Source organism: Otolemur garnettii, unplaced genomic scaffold (assembly GCF_000181295.1).
Source record: "Otolemur garnettii isolate 467f Iridium unplaced genomic scaffold, OtoGar3 scaffold00008, whole genome shotgun sequence".
Lineage (NCBI taxonomy): Eukaryota > Metazoa > Chordata > Mammalia > Primates > Galagidae > Otolemur > Otolemur garnettii.
Window position 1 is genome coordinate 14,670,524 of NW_003852403.1, and position 19,786 is coordinate 14,690,309.

Below are 19,786 nucleotides of genomic sequence, written 5' to 3' on the forward strand. Positions count from 1 at the left end.
AAAAAAAAAAAAAAAAATACCTAACACTTTATTATGTGTGATCTTCTATTTCCTCCTCCTCCTCATTTTTAATGATTGGCCCACTAAATTGATTTTGTGTTCCTCTAAATGGACCGTGACCTGCGCTTTGAAAATCTCAGAGTGATTTTACTTCTGGCTTCCTTAAATTTAGAACGTGATTGTGTAAGGCAATAAGGAAAATAACACTAACATTATTTTCCACTCTACACAATCTCAGTGCATTTTATTTATGACTTATTCTCTTAACATTTTTGTGAGGTCAGAATTATGATCTGAAGCAATAAGCCCAGGAGATTCATCCTTCCAGCCAGTCATGAGTACTTTCCTACCAATACTATCCCACAACTATTCCTAATGATACTTTTAGTCCCCAAATCACTTTAAAGAGAGCAAAATATTTCATAAGGAAGTGTCTCATTGTAACACTATCCAATTCTCCACCATCCACTCCTTTTTCCCACCACCCCCCAAAAACCTTTTTTGACAACTGGTGTAGCTTTTCACAACTGACAATTAGGCAGTGGTATTTTTTCCTCATTAAATTTCTTCATTACCAAGTTATTCCTAAAGAAACATTCTACAATGAATATGACTAAGAGAAAAGCCATACAGTAAACATTAACAGCCACACAGGATGATGTGTCTTTCCTTGGCACTAACGCAGTCCTTTCTCCATTATTCACCAGGGTTAACTACCTGCTTTGGTTTGAATGTCCCCTCCAAAACTCATGTTCAAACTTAACTGCCATTGTCACAGTGTTGAGAGAAGAGACCTTTAAAAGGTGATCAAATCGGGAGGTCTCTGACCTTGTGAGTGGGTTAATGTCATTATCATGAGAGTGGGCTCCCAGTAAAATGATGAAGTTCTGGCTCCATTGTCTCTGGCTCTCTCTCACACATACTTACTTGTCCTTCTGCCATGTTATTATGCAGTAAAAACACCCTCAACAGATGCCAGTGCCATGCTCTTGGACTTTCCAGCCTCTAGTACCATATGCCAAATAAACTTCTATTGTTTCTAATTACCCAGTCTGTGATAGTCTGGCAAGGGAATCCAACCTGCAATCACAGGCTGCATGCAGGTTATTTGAGGACTGTTTTGCTTATCTATGTTGGGTATTACGAAAAGCATGCCCGGAACCTTTTCTTTTGCTCTTCAGCTTTCATTACTGTTTGTGTAGTTAATGTGTGCCCCAAACAATTCTTATTCTTCTAATGGGTAGCAGAAAAGAAAAAACAGGGTGGACACCCCTGCCAGTTGTACCAACAGAAAGTGGGCAAAGATGTCACCTGTATTTGTTTCATTCAAAAGCAATCGCATCTCTATTCAGGCAGCCCCACAGAGCTGCCTGCATGCCAGCTCAGAAAGGGCTCTACTAATACTGTCACTGCTACAGGCATGCCTACCACCATATAAGAGTTTCAGTCATTCGACAATTGTTTCCTAAGTGCCTACTCTGTGCGGGCACTATTTTATAGGGATCAGAGTACACCCATTTGTTTCACTCACAACTTTCCCTTCCCTTTAAAACTCAAAGATTAAGTGACCACCTGATTACAGAGAGAATAAAACTAATTTAGAAAGAGAAGGCTCAAAGGAGCCATGACAACTTGCACAGAAAAGGGTGAAGCATTTAAAAAGCGTTAACGTATTTAGAGAGAACACATGGTAATGTTTACACAACTTAAAATTTTAAATGGCTTTCATATTATTTTACTGGCATTTTATAATCTCATGAGGCTCTCAGATTAAGAGCATATGTTATTACTTTATAGATGGGGAAACCTAAAGAAAGGTTACCTGATTTGCTATGTCAAACTGATAGAAAGTGGCAGAGTCAGGACTGATAAAGAGTAGCAGAGTCAGGACACTTCGAGTTGAACTCCAAGAGATAGCCGGAACTATCTCTCAAGGCCTCAAAACAGTATGACTATCTAAACATTAACTGGAGAAGTATAACATGAAAGAAGAGCACCAAAGAAAACTAGACAGGTATAAAGCCTAGCTGAGAGGCCAGCAAGATATTCCAGTGTATTTTCTTGTTGCTATTCCACTCATATTTTTAAAAATCTGGCTGAAGATCAAAGGAAAATTCCCACTGTCAGGCTGATCCACTCCTCTAATAACTTCTGAACTGCCACAGAGACAATGCCTACCCAGGAAAATGTAGCAATTTTGCTCAGTGGATATTACAGTACCAAGTAAACAACAGTTGTGTGGCCAAAACTAAAGTGGGCACAAGCTACTTTCCTTCAGCTCCTATAACAACTCATACCTCTCCAACTCCCTGCTTGTCTGAACGTGCATTACTGGCTACAACAGAGACCTGGGGCCAGAAGCACTGAAAACAGTAATGCCCTGAGATTACAGGAGATTCACTATATAAATCAAGGTTCTGGGAAAACTACTTTCCTACAGAAGGTTCATCTTCACACCACAGTACAATGTCTTTTGTGTACTTCTAATGTGACAAGGTCCTATAAAGGCTGAGCACTTTGGGGATGTGGACTGCCCTTATGTGAGTGACCTTTTCAAATGGCAAACTTCATTTTTCTCTCAGCTACAGATTTATACTCACACACTCACACTACTTAATCTGCTTCCAAAAGAAAGACTGAAAGAAATAATTTTGAGAAGTACTGTGGAGAACTGTCACAAAATCTTACTGTTTGAATGAACTTTAGATAGTACTTTGTCCAATCCCATTTCAGCGATGAAGAAACTGAGGCACAAAGACTAATATCAAAAGGTACCTTCCCTGGGGACAAACTAAAGGCAAAGCCCCCATTAAAAATCCAACTTCTTGCTCGCCTATTAATACTCTTAAACAAGTGGGGAGCATCATTAAATAAGTGGGGAGCATCAACATCACCCAAGGAGTATGTTTCACAACACCCCACTCAGTTCTTTTGGCAAAGGATAGATAGAGCCCATGCATGATTCTGACCTCACTAAGAACTTCTTCTCTTTCTATCCCTTTCATTTGTAAAAGAATTACCCACTGGCTGGTTTAACACACTACTGAGACCTCGACACCAAACTTAGTGGCTACCAGCATTCAGACAGTGGGAAAAAGGTATCTAACTAGCCTTCTTAGGAACCATTACTGTCAGGGCCCAGTCATGTCAATCCACTAGAGATCAATTAATTGTTCCTGGCTAATATTTATTCTCTGGCCAGACACTGATGAAAACCAAAATCTTCCACCAAATAATCCTGCAAGAAAGCACAGGCAGTCCCCAGGTTACAAATGAGATACATTCTGTAGGTTTGTTCTTAAGCTGAATTTGTATGAAACAGGTATATTTACCTATTACCTGAAATAGACCCCATTCGTAAATATGAGTCATAAGTTAGTCAACTGTCTGTAACTCAGGGACTACCTGTATTTATTTTTCTCTTCCTTCCTTCCACTTTCTTCACCCCTAACACAACAGCACCCAATACTTTTTCCAGAAGAACCAAAAATCTAAGCTTTAAAGCAGGAATGGGCAGTTGAGGAAGAAAAACCAGTTTTACCCAGTTCACCTACTGCCTTAGAGTCTGAAGATCAAAAAGTATTAGGAGGACTGAGATTCAGGTTAGTGAGGAAAGGAAAAGTACAAAAAAAGACCCCAAAAGTTAGTATATTTATTCTCGACTTCTGCCCTAAAAATAGAAAAGGAAGCTAATTGAATCTGATTCTCTTTTATATCGCATTCCGCAGAATTTCAAAGTACAAAGTAAACAGGTTAGAAAACACTATTGTCCGTACAGCCTAAAAAGGCATTAAAGTTTACCATCAAAAACAGATCACAACCCCAAAGGGAAAACTCCCTTGGGTCATTAAAGAAGAACTGAGCAACAAAACCAACCAGCCATTCCAAGTCACCAGTAGTGACTATGACATAGAATTGTTTGAAGAGACTGAATAATCATTTCTTAGGAAATGAACAGCAAGCCATATACTTCCCCAAAATTCATTATATGAGTAAAAGGATCCAGATCTGAGAAGTTCATTTCTACAAGCTTAACACCCCACAGTTTGTTTCCGGCCACTCCTGTCAAAAGTCAGATACGTCTGCTAGTATGCTCAGTACTACTCCACTCCGAAGTCTAACCGCTCTGTACTTAGCACCAAAGTATCCAGATAAAGCACCTTCCCATACGTGAGATACAAAACCATCCTAGCCACAGAAAGGAAATGTACATGAAATTTTCCCTAGTGATGAGGAGGAAAATCAAAGCTTCTAAGCTCATAAAAGCAGACTGCCCTTGGCATTGCTTAATGGTCATTTTATTTTACTTATTTACTTGAAGTCAGGACAAGACATCTAGTGAAGACAGATGCTGGTTCTGTCAAGTAACAAGTCTGAGCACCTCATTTCTGAAACACATCAAAAAAATGGAGATTAAAATAGAAAAGTAAAACACATGAAACTAAGTTCAATAAGCAGAAGAACAGCTGAGGGACACAGAGGTGAGAGCAACTACAGGTTTTGTAGGCAAATATACTCTCTGCCTAAGGCAAGGAGGAAGGGGAGACAAGCTTATATGCAAACTGGCACTTGGTATGTTGCTAAATTTGCTATGAGCTCCCAGAGTCTGATAATAACTAGCTGAATGAGTTACTGTGCACACGCGCAAAGGTTAAAAGTCTAAATGAAGATCGGCAACCTTTGAAGACTAGAAATGAGAATTTCTTGAATAAGATCTCGTGAAATATTAATAATTCCATATGCTTTCACATAGAAAGGAGAAGTCTTAACTTCCCTGAGCATATCACAATTGGGGAAGAAGTTATCTGAGCTTCTCCCTTCCCATACTTACCTTACTAATAGGATTATCTATCATTGCTGTGGAGTTAAGACATCTAGACCTTCCAAATTTACAACCATTTGTAGAAATCCTTTCCCTACAATAGTCACATTGCTATCCAAGACGAGAAATATCGAATATATGATAAGCATAACCTGTCAAAAGGAAAGAAAAACCCAAACCCTATAAAATAATTTTTAAAAGGTTTATTCTGAGCTGAACATGTGTTACCATGGCCCAGAGAGTCATCTCCAAAAAGCCTTGAGAAAGTGGTCTTTGGGAACCACTAGTCTAAAGGCTTAAAATGTTTTAAGTTGCGATAAGGAAGTCTATTAATCAGAGATAAACCACCAGACATATTCTAAAACTCAACTGATCTGATAAGTAACCTGATGACCTGCAGATATGGTTTAACTTTTGTCTCACACGGGCTTAGGACTGTGAAGGATTTTTGTATTTTATTGTTACAAAAAATAATTCCAAAAGGGACAGGGCATAAGTAGGCATGTTTGCTCTCTCTTCTCTTCTGGCTGACAATTCAGTTTTAAGGTGTTTGGTGGAGGGGGGAGCCTGAGATGGGGTCCATTCAGTCAGGAGGGGGCTTAAAATTTTATTTTAGTTCACATAACTAAACGGCAAAAGCTTCTTCTCTGGAGATTTCTAACATGTAATCCTATTCAAAAGAATAAAACAGGGAGCTATGAACCTTAACCTATATAAACACCTTTTGTAAAGTCTACCTTCAAAATCCCCAAGAAGCTACTTTTGAAAACTAAAGTAAACAGCTGAGTGAATTTAATTTAAAATTAATATTTGGAAGAGTTTCAGACTTTTGATAATCTATTGAAAGTACAGAGGAAAATGTATGCTTCCAATGAAAGATTATGCATTATCTAGAACACTCCATCATAAGAAAGCTATTTATAACTCTAAGAGTAGATAGCAATGCAAACCAATCTTCATCTGTAACATGCAAATCTGCCAGGTCCAATAAAGGCTCAATTGACTTCCCTTCCCCTAGAGAAGAGAGTAGTTTTGCCTCAACATTAATTTCAATGTTCCTGATCTATAACCGTGTCTGTTCTTTGGACTTCTCCTTTGAATCAGGTTTTCTCATTATAAGCAAAATAAAATCTTTAATGTGTTCATTTTACATCTGTAGGAGAGTCATGATTTAACTTTGTGAAAATTAGCTTTTAACAAAAGGTAGAGATTTTCACAGTTCCCCAAACTCCCAACCCCCAAAACTCTTACAAACATAAAATTTTGCAAATAATCACAAAGAGTCAATGAGTTCAGGACATCCTAAAGGCCAGTTGCTAGGGTCCAAATTCCCCAGTTAATAACCCCTGCTCTACAATGAATCACAGAAGTAGCCTTAGTATTACAAAGGGTCCATTACATACAAAGTAAACCCAAGACCCCTATGTCTCCTGTAAGTGGAGAACAAAAGAGACACTATTGGATATACCCATTCCTTAAAATTCTGTAGGAAAGGCCCTATAACTGCAATAAGATGAAGTTCTGATTCACACTACAGCACAGATGATCCCTGAAAACACTGTAAGTGAAAAAGTCAAATACGAAAGACTACATATTATATGATCTATTTACAATTTTTTTTTTTTTTTTTTTGGCTGGGGCTGGGTTTGAATCCACCACCTCCAGCATATGGGGATGGCACCCTACTTCTTTGAGCCACAAGCACCACCCATATGATCCATTTACATAAAATGTCCAAAGTAAATCTATAGACAGAAAAGTGGTCGTTACCTACAACTGAGAATGGGGAAATAAGGAAGTGACTGACGAATACTGTGTTTCTTTGGAAACGTTTTAAAATTGACTGTGGTGATGGCTGCACAACTCTTCACATACAGAAAAAACTAATGCTCTGTACACTTAAAAATACATAATGACCCAGCAATTCCATTTGTGCACTTGTGTTCACCAAATGTTCACTCAACTAAGACCAATCACCTAAGATTCTTTGGATCCAAAAGCTTTCTTTAAATAAAGAAAAAAAGAAACAAAGGCCTTCTGAAAAAGTTTCTAAATGGGCCAAAGATAACAGCAACTTTAATTTCACAATTGCAGAATTAGAGCATAAAGCTCAGGATTCCAAACGAAAGCAATCGTAAATACCTAAAGATAATTTGTCTGGAGGTAGTGCTCTTTAAAATTTATAAACAGAATTATTAACTACTAAAATGATGAAACTTTTTTAAAACATTATTTTTTTCTTTCACAATTCCTAAGCATATATTAACAGCAACTACCCATATGTCAGAAAAGGACAATCACCTTTGAGAATTCCCATAAACTTACACATTGTCACTACTCCTGTGGACTCCTTGCGAGTCAAGTTAATGTGTCTACTGAAAAGCAGCTGTGGTGTCCTAGAAAGTCTAGACTGGTGATCAGAAGCTTCAACTCTAATTTTAGCTCTCACTTAGAAGCTGTGGGGCCTTTGCTATGAAACTGGATTTGCTCATCTACAATTATAACAATACATGCCATTGTTATAATTCAACAAAAAGTTCCCAAGGTTAAAAAGAGATCAACATCCACTCACAGGGTGTTGTGAATATTAAATGAAATAAAGTAATAGAAAATAACAAACACTTACTAAATATTCTGAATTCTCTGATGAAACGTTTTCCTTTCCTCTTCAGTAAACAGCAACAAAAAGCAACCTTCACCAAGTCCAAAGTCACAAAGGAGCTGGGAGAGGCTATAAGTAGTTTGATTCCCATGCCTATGTTGTATTTTCTCACAGAAACAAAATACATCTTGTAATGAGCTGCTCCTCAGTCTTGTTAGAAAGATGTTAAGTCAATTGTTAACCTTCGACAATTGACTAAATCAATCAGAATGTTGCTAATGCCCTCTTACCTACTGTAGAACAAGATTTCATCAGTTACCTACTATGTTTACAGATCACAAACTCGTATGTTTTCAGTCATCCAAATAGATGACTATTGATTGCTACAGTGATGACTCTTAGGAAGGCATTTGAAAATGATTTCAAAAATGGCTGTGTGATATAGTTCTACGCTTTCTTCTACTCTAGCCCAACAGTCAGGCAAGAAGCAGGCCTACCATAGCATTCTCTTATTTGCCCTAGATCCCCTTCTAGCAGAATTTTCTGTTTGCCTCTATTGTCTCAAAGACTCTGTGCCATTAAAACTGGAACTCAATACAGGATTGATCTATTCCTTTCTAGAACCACCTCACCTGCCAAAATGCAATTCAAAAGAATGAACTTAAATGTTTCAGAGAAAGCCTCCAGAGAACATGGTCTCCCCAATACTGAGTGTAAAGGGTAAATACACCAAAATAGCTACTCAGATTCTGAAGAGGATTATGTAGTGGCCTCGAAATTAAACCATTACAAATGGTATTTTACAACTAAATTCTGACCTTAACAGGACCCTTTCCATACTCAAAAAGAACCAAACTTCGTTCCCATCAAATGTTTATCAATATTTATAGACTAGAGATAAACAAGAAAGCAGTTAAGTTTTACCCGCCAGAGAAATTACAGAAAAGGAAGGGCATTTCACAATTTGAAAGTGCCTACACGGCTTTAGGAAAGCTCTCAGTGCCCTTGCCCATGTACAGTGTACAAATAATATTAATAAAAATTTAACATTTGCTGCCCAAAGCTAAATCCACAAGTTATCTATCAAGAAAATCCAACAGGAGTAAAAATCGGTACAACCACTTTGGAAACCTGTCTGACAGTACATACTACAACACAGCAATTCTATTTGTTTTGGTTTTTGTTGGTTTTTGGTTTCAGAGGCAGTGTCTGGCTACATTCCCAGGCGAGATTCAAATTCCCGGGCTCAAGTGATCCTCCTACCTTCTACCAAATTTATGTATGTTTTATGTTTACCAAAAGATACGTTAAAAAATGTACCTATGTCACTCATAATAGGCAAAAAACTAAATACAAATGTTCACCAACTATACAGTGAATAAATTAATTAAACTATATTTAAACGCTGTACTACTACACAGCTACACAACAATAAGAAAAAACCATTGCTACATACGAGCCTGGCTGAATCTCACAGACACAGTGTTGAGAAAAAGGCCACTCACAAAACAGAATGCATGTTTCCATTTATATAAAGCTCAAAATCAGCAAAACTAATCTATGGTGAAAAGAATGATTACCTTTGGTAGGTTATTAACTGGAAAAGAACATGAGAAGTTTGTTGGTACTGCTGGAAATTTTTTCTATTTTGATCTGGGTAAGTGAGCAGAGTATATCCACATGTAAATAGTTACCGACCTGTACAATTAAGATCTATGCCCTTACTGCATGCAAAGTAGACCTCAAAAAAGAAAGCCCTATGTTTTTTAAATTCAAAATAGATTTTTTTTAAGTGATTTATTCACTCCATGAGGTAACAAACACTGACACATAAACGGCAGTGCTAAAGTAACAGCCTAGGAAGGCTGTTCTGCAGTTTCTGCCTATACAATAGGCAATTCATTTACTCAAACATTTGTGGTTTGCCTATTTCATGACAAAAAGCTAAAGTAGTTATATTACGTTAAAAAGCATTAAAGTACTAGATAAGATGTAACAATTTTAAATCTATATGCACCTAGTAACAAAACCTCAGCAAGTATATAACAAAATCTAACAGAAGAGAAACAGATAAAAAATTGATAAGGCATATGACTTGAAGAGGCACCACTAAAAGGATGTTAACGGTTATTAAACATTTAAAAGGGTCCTTAACCTCATGTGTAATCAGAGGATGTATACAGAAACCATAATTATATTTGCCCACCTACCAGATTAGCAAATTATAAAATGCCTAAAAATACCATCTCTGTCAAGTTGTGTAGAAACAAGACCTCCCATATACTGTTTGTAGTGTAAATTGTATCGGCCTCTTTAGAAAAGTTTGGCAGTGCCTAGTGAAGTTAGGGATATACACCCTTTACGATCCAACAATTCTACTCCTAGGTATAAATCCCAAAAAAACTCTTACATCTGTGATCAACTGTCATATACAAGAAAGTCTGTAATGATAATGTTCAAAAAAGCCCTGAACTGGAAACAACCCAAATATCCCTTATAAGTAAAATGGATAAATAAATTACAGTTTAGTCATACAATGAAATACCATAGAGCAATGAAAACGAATGAACTCAATAAACTGCATGCAACAACATGAATGAATCTCACAAATACTGAGCAACAAAGGAAAATCACAAAAAATACACATAAACCCATTTACAGCAAGTTGAAAAACAAAACTAAATTTAGGAATGTATACATAGGTGGTAACACTATTTAGGAAAAAAAAATGGCAAGGGAATGACTATTCTAAAAGTCAGGACAGTGGTTATCCCAAGAGGGGAGGGAAGGGAATGTGTGTAACAGGACAGGGCATATGGATTTGGGGATTAATGTTGTATGCGTATTCCCTTACCTGGTATGGTTGTTTTCATTATTATCATTCTTAGATATGTGCCTTATATAGTCTCCCATACATATAATAAATTCAAAAGTATTTTACTTAGAAAGAAGGGGAAGCCCTTTTTCTTCCCCTTCCTCTTCCTGCTGAATGAAACATGAACCTAACAAGTAGAAAGGCCTGATCAGTCACAAGTGCCTACTCCACATGTCTCTTACATTCAAGAAATATGGCCAGGCATGGTAGCTCACTCCTGTAATCTAATCCTAGCACTGTGGAGGCCAATGCAGGCAGATTGCTTGAGGCCTAGAGTTTGAGACTAATCTAGACAACAGAGTGAGAACCAATCTCTACAAAAAAAATAAATAAATAAATAGAAACATTAACCAGACATGCAGTGGCATGCAGTAGTTCCAACTAACTACTCAGGAAGCTGAGGCAAGAGGACTACTTAAACCTGAGAGTTTGAGGTTGCTATGAGCTATGTTGACACCACTGCACTCTAGCCTGGGGCAATAGAGCAAGATCCTGTCTCAAAAAAAAAAAAAAAAAGAAAAGAAAAGAAATATATTTTTATCTTTTAAAAATCTATTACTTCAATTTTCTCTTTTTTTTTTTTTTTTTGAGACAGAGTTTCACCATGTTGCCCTAGGTAGAGTGCTGTGGCGTCACACCTCACAGCAACCTGAAACTCTGGGGCTTAAGTGAGTCTCTTGCCTCAGCCTCCCAAGTAGCTGGGACTACAGGCGCCTGCTACAACGCCCAGCTATTTTCTTATTGAGTTGTCATTATTGTTTAGTTGACCCGAGCCAGGCTTGGACCCGCCAGCCTCGGTGCATGTGGCTGGTGCCATAACCACTGTGCTACGGACGATGAGCCTACTTCAGTTTTTCTATTACACACAGTCAAACCTAATTCCAACCAATCTATTCAGTGATTTGGACAAATGAAAAACTTTCTAAAATTAAAATGGTCCAGCAGTAGAAAGAACTGCCTGAGAAAGTATTCAGTGTGCACTCCTGACAGGGCATTGTGGAAGTCCTGGGCAGCAAGAATGCCAGACTACAGGGTTTCCAAATGCCCTTCAGGCAATTAAGATTCTAAGGCTACTGCTGCAACACAGCAACTGCAACAAGAAAATAGCCGGGTGTTGTGGCGGCGCCATAACCACTGTGCTACAGGGAGCGGAGCCGATTGTAAGAATTTTGAAAAAGAAAGCAAGGTGAAGTGGCACCAGACTGTATAGTTCTAGCTAGTCTAGAAGCTGAGGCAGGAGGACTGCTTGAGGCAGGCAGGGAGTTCCAGTAAATACCCTGGGCAACAAAGTGAAAAGAAAATAAGAAGATATTCTAAAGAAGATTCTTCAATAATTTTTAAGTTCTATATATTTACTTCAGTCATTTATTCACCCAGATCATTAATCCAAAATAAAAGCTGGCAGAAATGCAAAGCCACCCAAAGTAAGCATCAGCAGTGAAATCTACACACTCTGACAGTAAAATTCAGGAGACAAGTGCCTTCTAACCAGGAGGAAATCTGGAAAAGACTCACCAACAGCAGAAAGTCTGTAGCAGGCATCTTCCTCTTCCAGTCGTCCCCTCGGCACTTCTCTTTATCAGTGTCTGTGAAAGGTAACCAGGTTTGTTGACGTCTAGAGCTGTACAAACCCGCTCGCCAACTGGTCTAGGTTCAACAGAGCAGCCAAGTTGTGGTTCTCTCCCTCCTTTAAAGACTCGGATTTCACTCCCAGATAATACCCTCTACCCCCACCCAGCGAATCAGAACTCTGCTGCAACTAGGTTTCCCTCTCACGGCTGAAGAAACGAATCCAGACCCAGACTCCCACGAAGCATTCCACCCAGGTAGAAACGAGGGAGAACGCCCAGCCCGCCCCCGACCGGTCAGCCTCGAGCCCAGCCCACTCAACCTAACCCAGAGTCCCCTGGGAAGCAGTCTGGCCTCTCTCCCGTCTTCACCGCTCCCTCCTGACCCTTCCCCCGCGTCTGAAGAATCAGCAACTCCTGGCTGACCCAGCCCATCGCACCCGAGGTGGGAGTGGGCTTCCAGATCGCCTCCATCTCGGCCCCGGCGCCCTCCCTGCGTCCCCTCGCAGCCCTCGCACCAGCTCCCACCTCGGGCGGGCGGTGCCGGCTCCCTCAGGCCGCAGCCGCTGGCCGCGTGTGCTCTGCCCTCGCCGCCGGGCGCCCCCAGCCCCGACCCTCCTCCTCCTCAGCTCCCAGCCCCGACCTTCCCCGCTCCTCCAGACCCCGCGGCGGCCCTGCCACTCCTCGCGCCGGACCCAGCTGGCCGCTCCTTCCCTCGGGAACTCTGTCTCGCCGGCCTGACTCCGCCCCTCGCGTCCCTTCCTCCGCGAGACCGAGTCCCCGGCCGCGGGGCGCCGGCTCCTCCCGCGGCCACCGAGATTGGAGGCCCCTCCCGGAAATGGCTCCGGGGGCGCCGGCCAGGCCAACTCCGGCGTGCGCGGCCCCGCTACCGCCGGCCGCGTGCACGCCCCGACCGGACCCCCACGGCGCGCGGGCGGCGCTTACTGGCCAGGCCCGGGATGGCACCCAGGTTCCACTGTAAATGTCTTGTTCCGACCTGTGCTGGACTGCGGTCTGCCTCAACGGCCACCTACTTGTCTTACAGCTTTCCTTTTACAAAACCAACTTTCTGGTCACATTTGGTCATTTGGCTCCCCGAGAGAGTCGGCCTGCAGATCATTGTACAAATTGATCCAAAACAACCACCGAGATGGGTCTCCAGGGTAGGAATGTGCCCCTTGGTTCTTTCCTGGGTCAGGCGGGACTTGAATTTTCCATCGAGATCCATGGTGCCCAAAGAAAAGCGATATGAAAACTCAATGCAAATACCATCCACAGCCTCTCCTCCACACCCCACCCCCAAAATGCAGAGCAGAAGCTACAGGTGTTGAGCAAAAATGCTACCACCGCTGCTTCATTTTCACAAACAATGCTGGGAATCCTCTACTATTTCAGTGAAAGGACCCACTGGGATCTCAACGGTTAAACTTCATTTCCAGATGAAAAAACCACATCTCAGATAGGTTTTCCATGGCTTACCTTGTTATCGCAACACTGATTTATTTGGTAGAAGAAAGCAGTGTGTTTACATGTAACGAATCAGTAACCTTCATACTGTATTTTTCAAATGACACCCACATGGAATCTTGAATTCTTTCAAAATTTCTAATTCAACGAAAGTGACACTAACCTGGGTACCCAATTCTATCCCTTGCAAAATGTTGTCCTGACACTAGAATCAGGGCATCATCACCATGGTGATCCTCATCTAGTGCTTTTAGAATGAGATTCCTCCTTATTTCGTTCATCCTGCTGGCCTCCTGTGCACGCTCTATCCGCACTTCCTAATTTCTCCACCAGAGTGGTTAAGAAGTCGAACAGCATATCTTTGGGCTTCTTCACCTCCCATCAGAATTCCCAGACATCTCTACCACCCCAGAACTCATAAATCAGGCTATCACACCCCTATCTCCTTGCCACCCTCACTGCTGTTCCCCAGAAAATATGCCTTCTCAGTGTTGAAGGGTTAGAAAATGTTCCAGAGCCTCCTACCAAACAAAGCCTACTTACCAAGAGTTACTTTAGGATTTGAGGCATGCCCTCCTCATTCTCTATTTCCTACCACTCTGCTTTAATTCATCAGATCCTAGGAACTGCACATACACACCCCTTCTTAGTTGCTACCCCCTCCCCCACCCTTAATCTAGAATCTGTGTGCCCAGGTGACTGGAGAGCAGGGTCACATCTGATTCCTCCCTGTGCTCTGACATACAAAGTACAGTCTGTTCATTCTTTCCAGATGCACAAACTAATTCAGCCATATCGACTGAGCCTTACTTTGCCTGTACCTTTACATACAGACCCTATTTATGTCCTGATTTGCCCAGGTCAGGTGACTCTCACCATCTCCCAACTTGTAAACAAGGGCACTAAGACCAGATAAGGTAATGATCCTCCCAAAGACACATACATGTGATGGGGTAGAGTTTGTGGGTGGGAAGTTGAGGCTTCCAACTTGGTAGGGAGGACCACAAATATGCGTGTTGGTTCATTAGAATCAAAGGGTAGAGCTAAAGGTGCCTTACAGCTGTTTCCCAGCTGGACCCCAGAGCATATACGTGAAGAGACTGAGGCCCAAAGGAAGATGTGACTCCTGCAGTTCCAAGCACAGCCCAGACTAAAATGTGGGTTTGGGCTTGCAGCAGAGTCCATGAGGCTGGGGGCGGGGTGGGGGGGGAATGTGTGTGTGTGAGAGAGAGAGAGAGACTTTAAGCTGCCCTGCTCCTGCACCCCACACTCCCTCTGCTGGCAGAACAATGTCAGGAAGTACTTGGCAGACTGGTGGAGGCCAAGGTGGAGTTATCCGCAGCATCCACACTCAAAGTACTGTTTCCTGAGAGCAGCACTGGCTTCACCTGGGAGCCTGTTAGAAACTTACCTTCTTGGAGCCCCAACTCCAGACCTCCTGAATCAGAATCTACATTTTAACAAGATCCTCAGTTAACATATAAGCACAGTAAAGGTTGAGGAGCACTTATCTAGACACCTGTTTATAGATAGGTTGTTTATTTTTAGAGATAGGGTCTCCTATATTGTCCTGACTAGAGCACAGTGGCTGTTCCCAGGCATGATCAGATGACAGCTCATTGCAGCTGTGAACTCCTGGGTTCAAGCGATTCTCCTGCCTCAGCTTCCTATGTAGCTGGTGTGAACTCCTCCCCCCACCCCCGCCAGCTAGAAAGCACAATGTTTTTATTAAGGTTGTATGTGTGTTTGAGGTGGCTTAAGTCAGCTGATGAAGAAAATGGATGTGGGGGAGGGAGGGAATGAACTAATGCTGCCCATCTTGTCCTGTGGTGCCATTATGGCACCTTCCATGATAACCAAAGATCAGGAGAGACTGGAAATGGCTGCAAGACACAGTGAGGAGGTAAAATTCCTGCTGATAACAGAGGCCTTGGAGATAGGAAGGAGTGTGGAGCAGGCGGTCTAGGATTACTTCCCTCTGTGTTTCTGTCATTTAGGCTGGGAGGGGCTCTTGGCAGCGCTTGCATCTACCGTTGTTAAAACAATTTTTGAAGCAAATCTGGTTCTGCTGGAAATGGCAGCTATCCATGGGCAAGTCAGTGCCCCTCTCCCTCCTGCATGAGCAGACGCTCCCCAGGCCTCCATGCCGCTTCCTGACGCTCCTTGCTCGGCTTCTTTGGAAGGTCACCTGACCTCAGGGTAGGGCTATAGGCAGATCTCAGGAGGTTTGTAGTCTCTGAGCCCCTCCTGGAAAGACATGGCCCATAAAAAAGCCCTCTGAAGGAAGGCAGCAAACAATTCGTGGAGCCCAGAATGCCCGAGGAGGGGCAGGAAAACAACAACAGCCCCAGCAGCATGCTGGGTTGGTCACAACAGAGCTGATGAGGCTAAGGGCCAGCCAGACATGGAAATACCCATACCGCAGGGAGCCAGCACTCAGAACTTGCCACACTAGACTGAGAAACAGAGTCACTGAGTTGTAATGGCTGGGCTGAGCACCTGCCCTTGCCCAGGTAGCATTTCAACCAAAGTCAGAGTGGCCAAGCCCTCAGAGGACCAAGGACTTCCCCAGGAAGCCTCCCACTGCTATTCAGACTGCACAATCACTCCCAGCAAAACATCAAAACCAGAGAGCAACTGTTTATCAAAAACAAAATAAGTACAAACTTCCTTTGGCAGAAGGAAACCAGCTGGGGGCTCTGATGACAGAACAGCTTAAAAGTCAGAAAAAAACAGGTCTCCACCCAGAAATCACTGTGTGGCCTCTGGTAAGTTTTTTAACTGTCTGAGCCTGGGCTCCCTTAGTTGTAAAACAAGGCTGAATAACATCTACCTGAGGACTGATGTGGCAATTGCAAGAGACAGATGTATGTACCCAACACAAATGGGGCCATCAGGAATTATTAGCCCTTCCACCCACATCCAGGGTGTGATCAAATAAAATTCCAATCTGAGCTCTCTGAATGGCTACACCCAGTCCAACTCTTTCGTTTTATGGTTCTAGGTCTGGCTTCAATCCCCATCAGGACTGGATCCTAACAAGTTGATTAGTTCCCCTTATCCTCTCTGGGACATACTAGTCCTCTTCAAGGCTTGTCTGAGAATGACAGAGCTACCGTTTCCCTGGAGATTTTGTTGCTAATGGATCAGTAAGTCACAAACCAACCAGTGCCACCAGCCCTGTTTATAACAAATCTTTTTTAACTCTCTTTTATTATCCTGAAATCAAATTCTGATGCACCTACCTATACGTGTAATTCTTTTTACCTAGCAATATAGGGCCATAACTTGATAAGTGAAAGTCAAAATAGTAAAACTGTGTAAGAAGTTGGCAGATGAATGAACTTACAACAGGCAAGTTTACATGGAAAAGAAGGCAGCACTAATTTAATAATGTTGTCACTTTTTTTCTTATTTGAAATAAGGGCTAAATTGGGATATTTAGAAGACCACACACAATCATCATGAATGCAAAAGGTACAAATACAGACCAGTACAGAGGGGTGTCTTGGTGACTCAATTACCCAGCATTGCTATGGGTGATGTGATTTTACACAACTACGGATTAAGAGTTGACAAAGTGTTTGAGACCAACCAGAGCAATGGTGAGACTCCCGTCTCTACTAAAAATAGAAAAATTAGCCAAGCATTAATGGCAGGTGCCTATAGGCCCAGCTACGCAGGAGGCCAGAGCAAGAGGATCACGTAAGCCCAGCAGTTTCATGTTGCTGTGAGCTATAATGCCACAAACACTTTACCCAGGGCAACAGAGTAAGACTCTGTCAGAAAGAAAGAAAGAGGTGATAAAGTTCCAAATGAAACAAAGGACAATTTACATGCGACTTTCACCATGGTAGTCATCCTCTAGGTAGGGTGTATAATAAAAGCATATTTTTTAAAAAAATAAAAACTCACTTGTATATAAAGTGAAGTGGAGGTTGTGGTTCATGGGACAATGAACTGGTTTTTCACCTACATGATTATTTTGGCAGGGTGTTCAAAACATGTGCATGGCTTGGGATAATTCTTCATTGTGAGGGCTGCATCCCATCGCTGAATGCCAGAGGAACCACCCCCATCCCCCATGTCATCATTGTGACAGCCAAAAGTTTTTTAATTTCTGGGGTGCTCCCTAGGGAGCCGACCTGCCCCACTGAGAACTGCTCAGTGGAATACACACCAGCACAAGCCTCATCTAAGTATCTACACCTGAGATTTGTGGCTGTAGAGGGGATTTAAGCATCATGCAGGCTGTGCTGCCCATCTAGCATTAAATAACAGCATCTGCACGGAGCTTTTCAAAATCCCTGTGTCGGGGCTCTCCAGCAGACCAGGGGAATGAGGAGTGGGGCCCAGACACCTGTATTTTTTGCACTTCTGGGTGAGAGATGCAGAATTCTATCCATTCTCCTCTATTTCTAAGGCTTGGTCCTGTAACTAGTGGAAACTGAACCTAGAATTCCTGATGTCCCAGACCCAGAAAATATAGTGAAACTTACAAGCTCTTGTTCTGGCTTTGGGACTCTGTATTGTGTGGCTTGGGATACACCCTTACCCTCTCTGGGGCTCACTCTCCTCATCTCAAAATTGGGCAGAGAAGGGAAGCTGCTCTCCACCTCTGTCACTCTAGAATTCTCTATGGCCCACTTAGATTACACTGCCCAGAGCCTGTTGGGTAACTCCACCTCTCTGTCTCTCAATTCTCAGGAAGGGCCCTCTGTCACGTGATTATTTGGTTGGGGACAGTGTTTGTCCTGGTCTTGCCGTGTGTGAGGATGAGCTGTGTTGCCAGAATGCCAGGGGAGGCCAGTCCTCCTCTCTGCCCACCCTGAGTGTTGACACAGATGGGACATGATAAAGAGGTCCAATGTTAAAGGCCTAGTAGACAGAGAACTGATGGGGCAATTACAGCCTTTGACCCAGGGCTGCTCCTTGCCTGGCCCTGTAGAATCAATTTCCAGGTTTGACTGAAAGGGGCTGGGCTTGTGGAGGCTGATTGGCACCTGTATCCTCTGAGGTCAGGGTAACCAGGAGGCATCCATATCCTCAAGGGGATGAAAAGCCTTCTATATCTTAAAAAACTGATTAAAAGAAATTTTCTCTAGAATTTTCTCTTTAAAAATCTGACTCAGGCACAATTATTCTCTATGTTCAGGGGACTTACCTAGGCAAAGGGATCAAGGATAGCTGGAGCAGAGACCATAGGCTAACAAGAAGTTAACTGAGAATTAACCAGGAAGATGGGGGCAGGAAGAGCTTTCTAGCTGAGCAAACTGCACATGCCAAGGGCCAGTGGCGGGGCAGGAAGGCCAGAGACATAGGAGTGAGGTGGGAGGCCAGGGCTGGCACACAGGTCAGTAGGGGCAGGAAATTGCCATTTGGGAATGTAGGCCTCCTGCTCATTCATTAAATTATTAAATGCCAGATGCAATATCCTAGACCTGGGATATATCATTGAGCAAAACAAAGATCCCTGTCCTCAAGCAACTTACATTCTAGTGGAAGGAGACAGACAAACACAATAAATAAATAAATGATATGGTAAGTTAGAAGGTGCTGGGAGCTGAGGAGAAAGAGAAAGCAAAGCAGGATAAGAGGAACAGAGACTAGGATTTGGGTATTGCTATTTTAAACGGAATGATAGGGTAGGCCCAACATCTCAATTTTCCAGGGAAAGGCAGGAATCCGGATTCTTTTTTTCCTTTTGTAAATTCTCTCAATTTAAAAACCATGATATCCTGGGAACCTTCTAGTAACAGGGATTATTCTCATTCTCCTTGTTAGGACTACTTTGGTTCTTGACGTTAAGCAATAGGAACAGTTTTGGCACTCCAAAACTTCACTTTCCCAAGTTACAGAATGGTCACTATACCACCGATGCAAACTTCAGATATTACCAAAATGCTCTCAGCCATCTGTGGGGAGTGTTTCCTTTTTTCCATATGCCCACGTTGTTCAGACCTCCCCTTTTCTTGGGGACAGACATGGGGGTAACTCACAGCCCCTGCTTGCCCGAGCTCTGTTGAGTAAACAGGACTGTGACTTCAAAGGGGAGTGATGCTGTCCCTAGACCAGATTTGAGGCACCATGCTGCCACCCAATCATGCCTTCCTAATATCTTTTGTACACTGGGGGCAGATGCAATGCAGGTCACTATTCTTATTTAGCAACAGCAAATAGAAAGCCATCACAAGGCAGGGCGCAGTGGCTCACGCCTGTAAGCCTAGTACTCTGGGAGGCCAAGGCAGGCAGATTGCTTAAGCTTATGAGTTCAAGACCGGCCTGAGCAAGAGCTAGATCCCATTTCTAAAAAAAAAAAAAAAAATTAACTGGACATTGTGGCGGGTGCCTGTAATCCCAGCTACTTGGGAAACTGAGGCAAGAAGATTGCTTGAGCACAAGAATTTGAGGTTGCTGGCTCAGTGCCTGTGGCTCAAGTGGCTAAGGCACCA

The 19,786-nt window shown here is 42.4% G+C and overlaps 1 protein-coding gene across 2 annotated transcripts in view; it reads right to left on the reverse strand.

The window, feature by feature from the left end:
- The window catches only part of SGPL1 (sphingosine-1-phosphate lyase 1), a 53,169-nt gene extending 40,533 nt beyond the window's left edge, over positions 1-12,636 (reverse strand). The window contains exons 1-2 of one of the 2 annotated variants that reach the window (XM_003783587.3): positions 12,511-12,636; positions 11,815-11,885 (exon numbers count right to left, since the gene is read on the reverse strand). In XM_003783587.3, the coding sequence (XP_003783635.1) occupies positions 11,815-11,841 (27 nt within the window). In that variant the 5' untranslated portion in view covers positions 11,842-11,885; positions 12,511-12,636. The remainder of the gene's footprint in view (positions 1-11,814; positions 11,886-12,510) is intronic. The other variant, XM_023509555.1, reaches the window with a different exon arrangement.
- Positions 12,637-19,786: the final 7,150 nt, after the last annotated feature.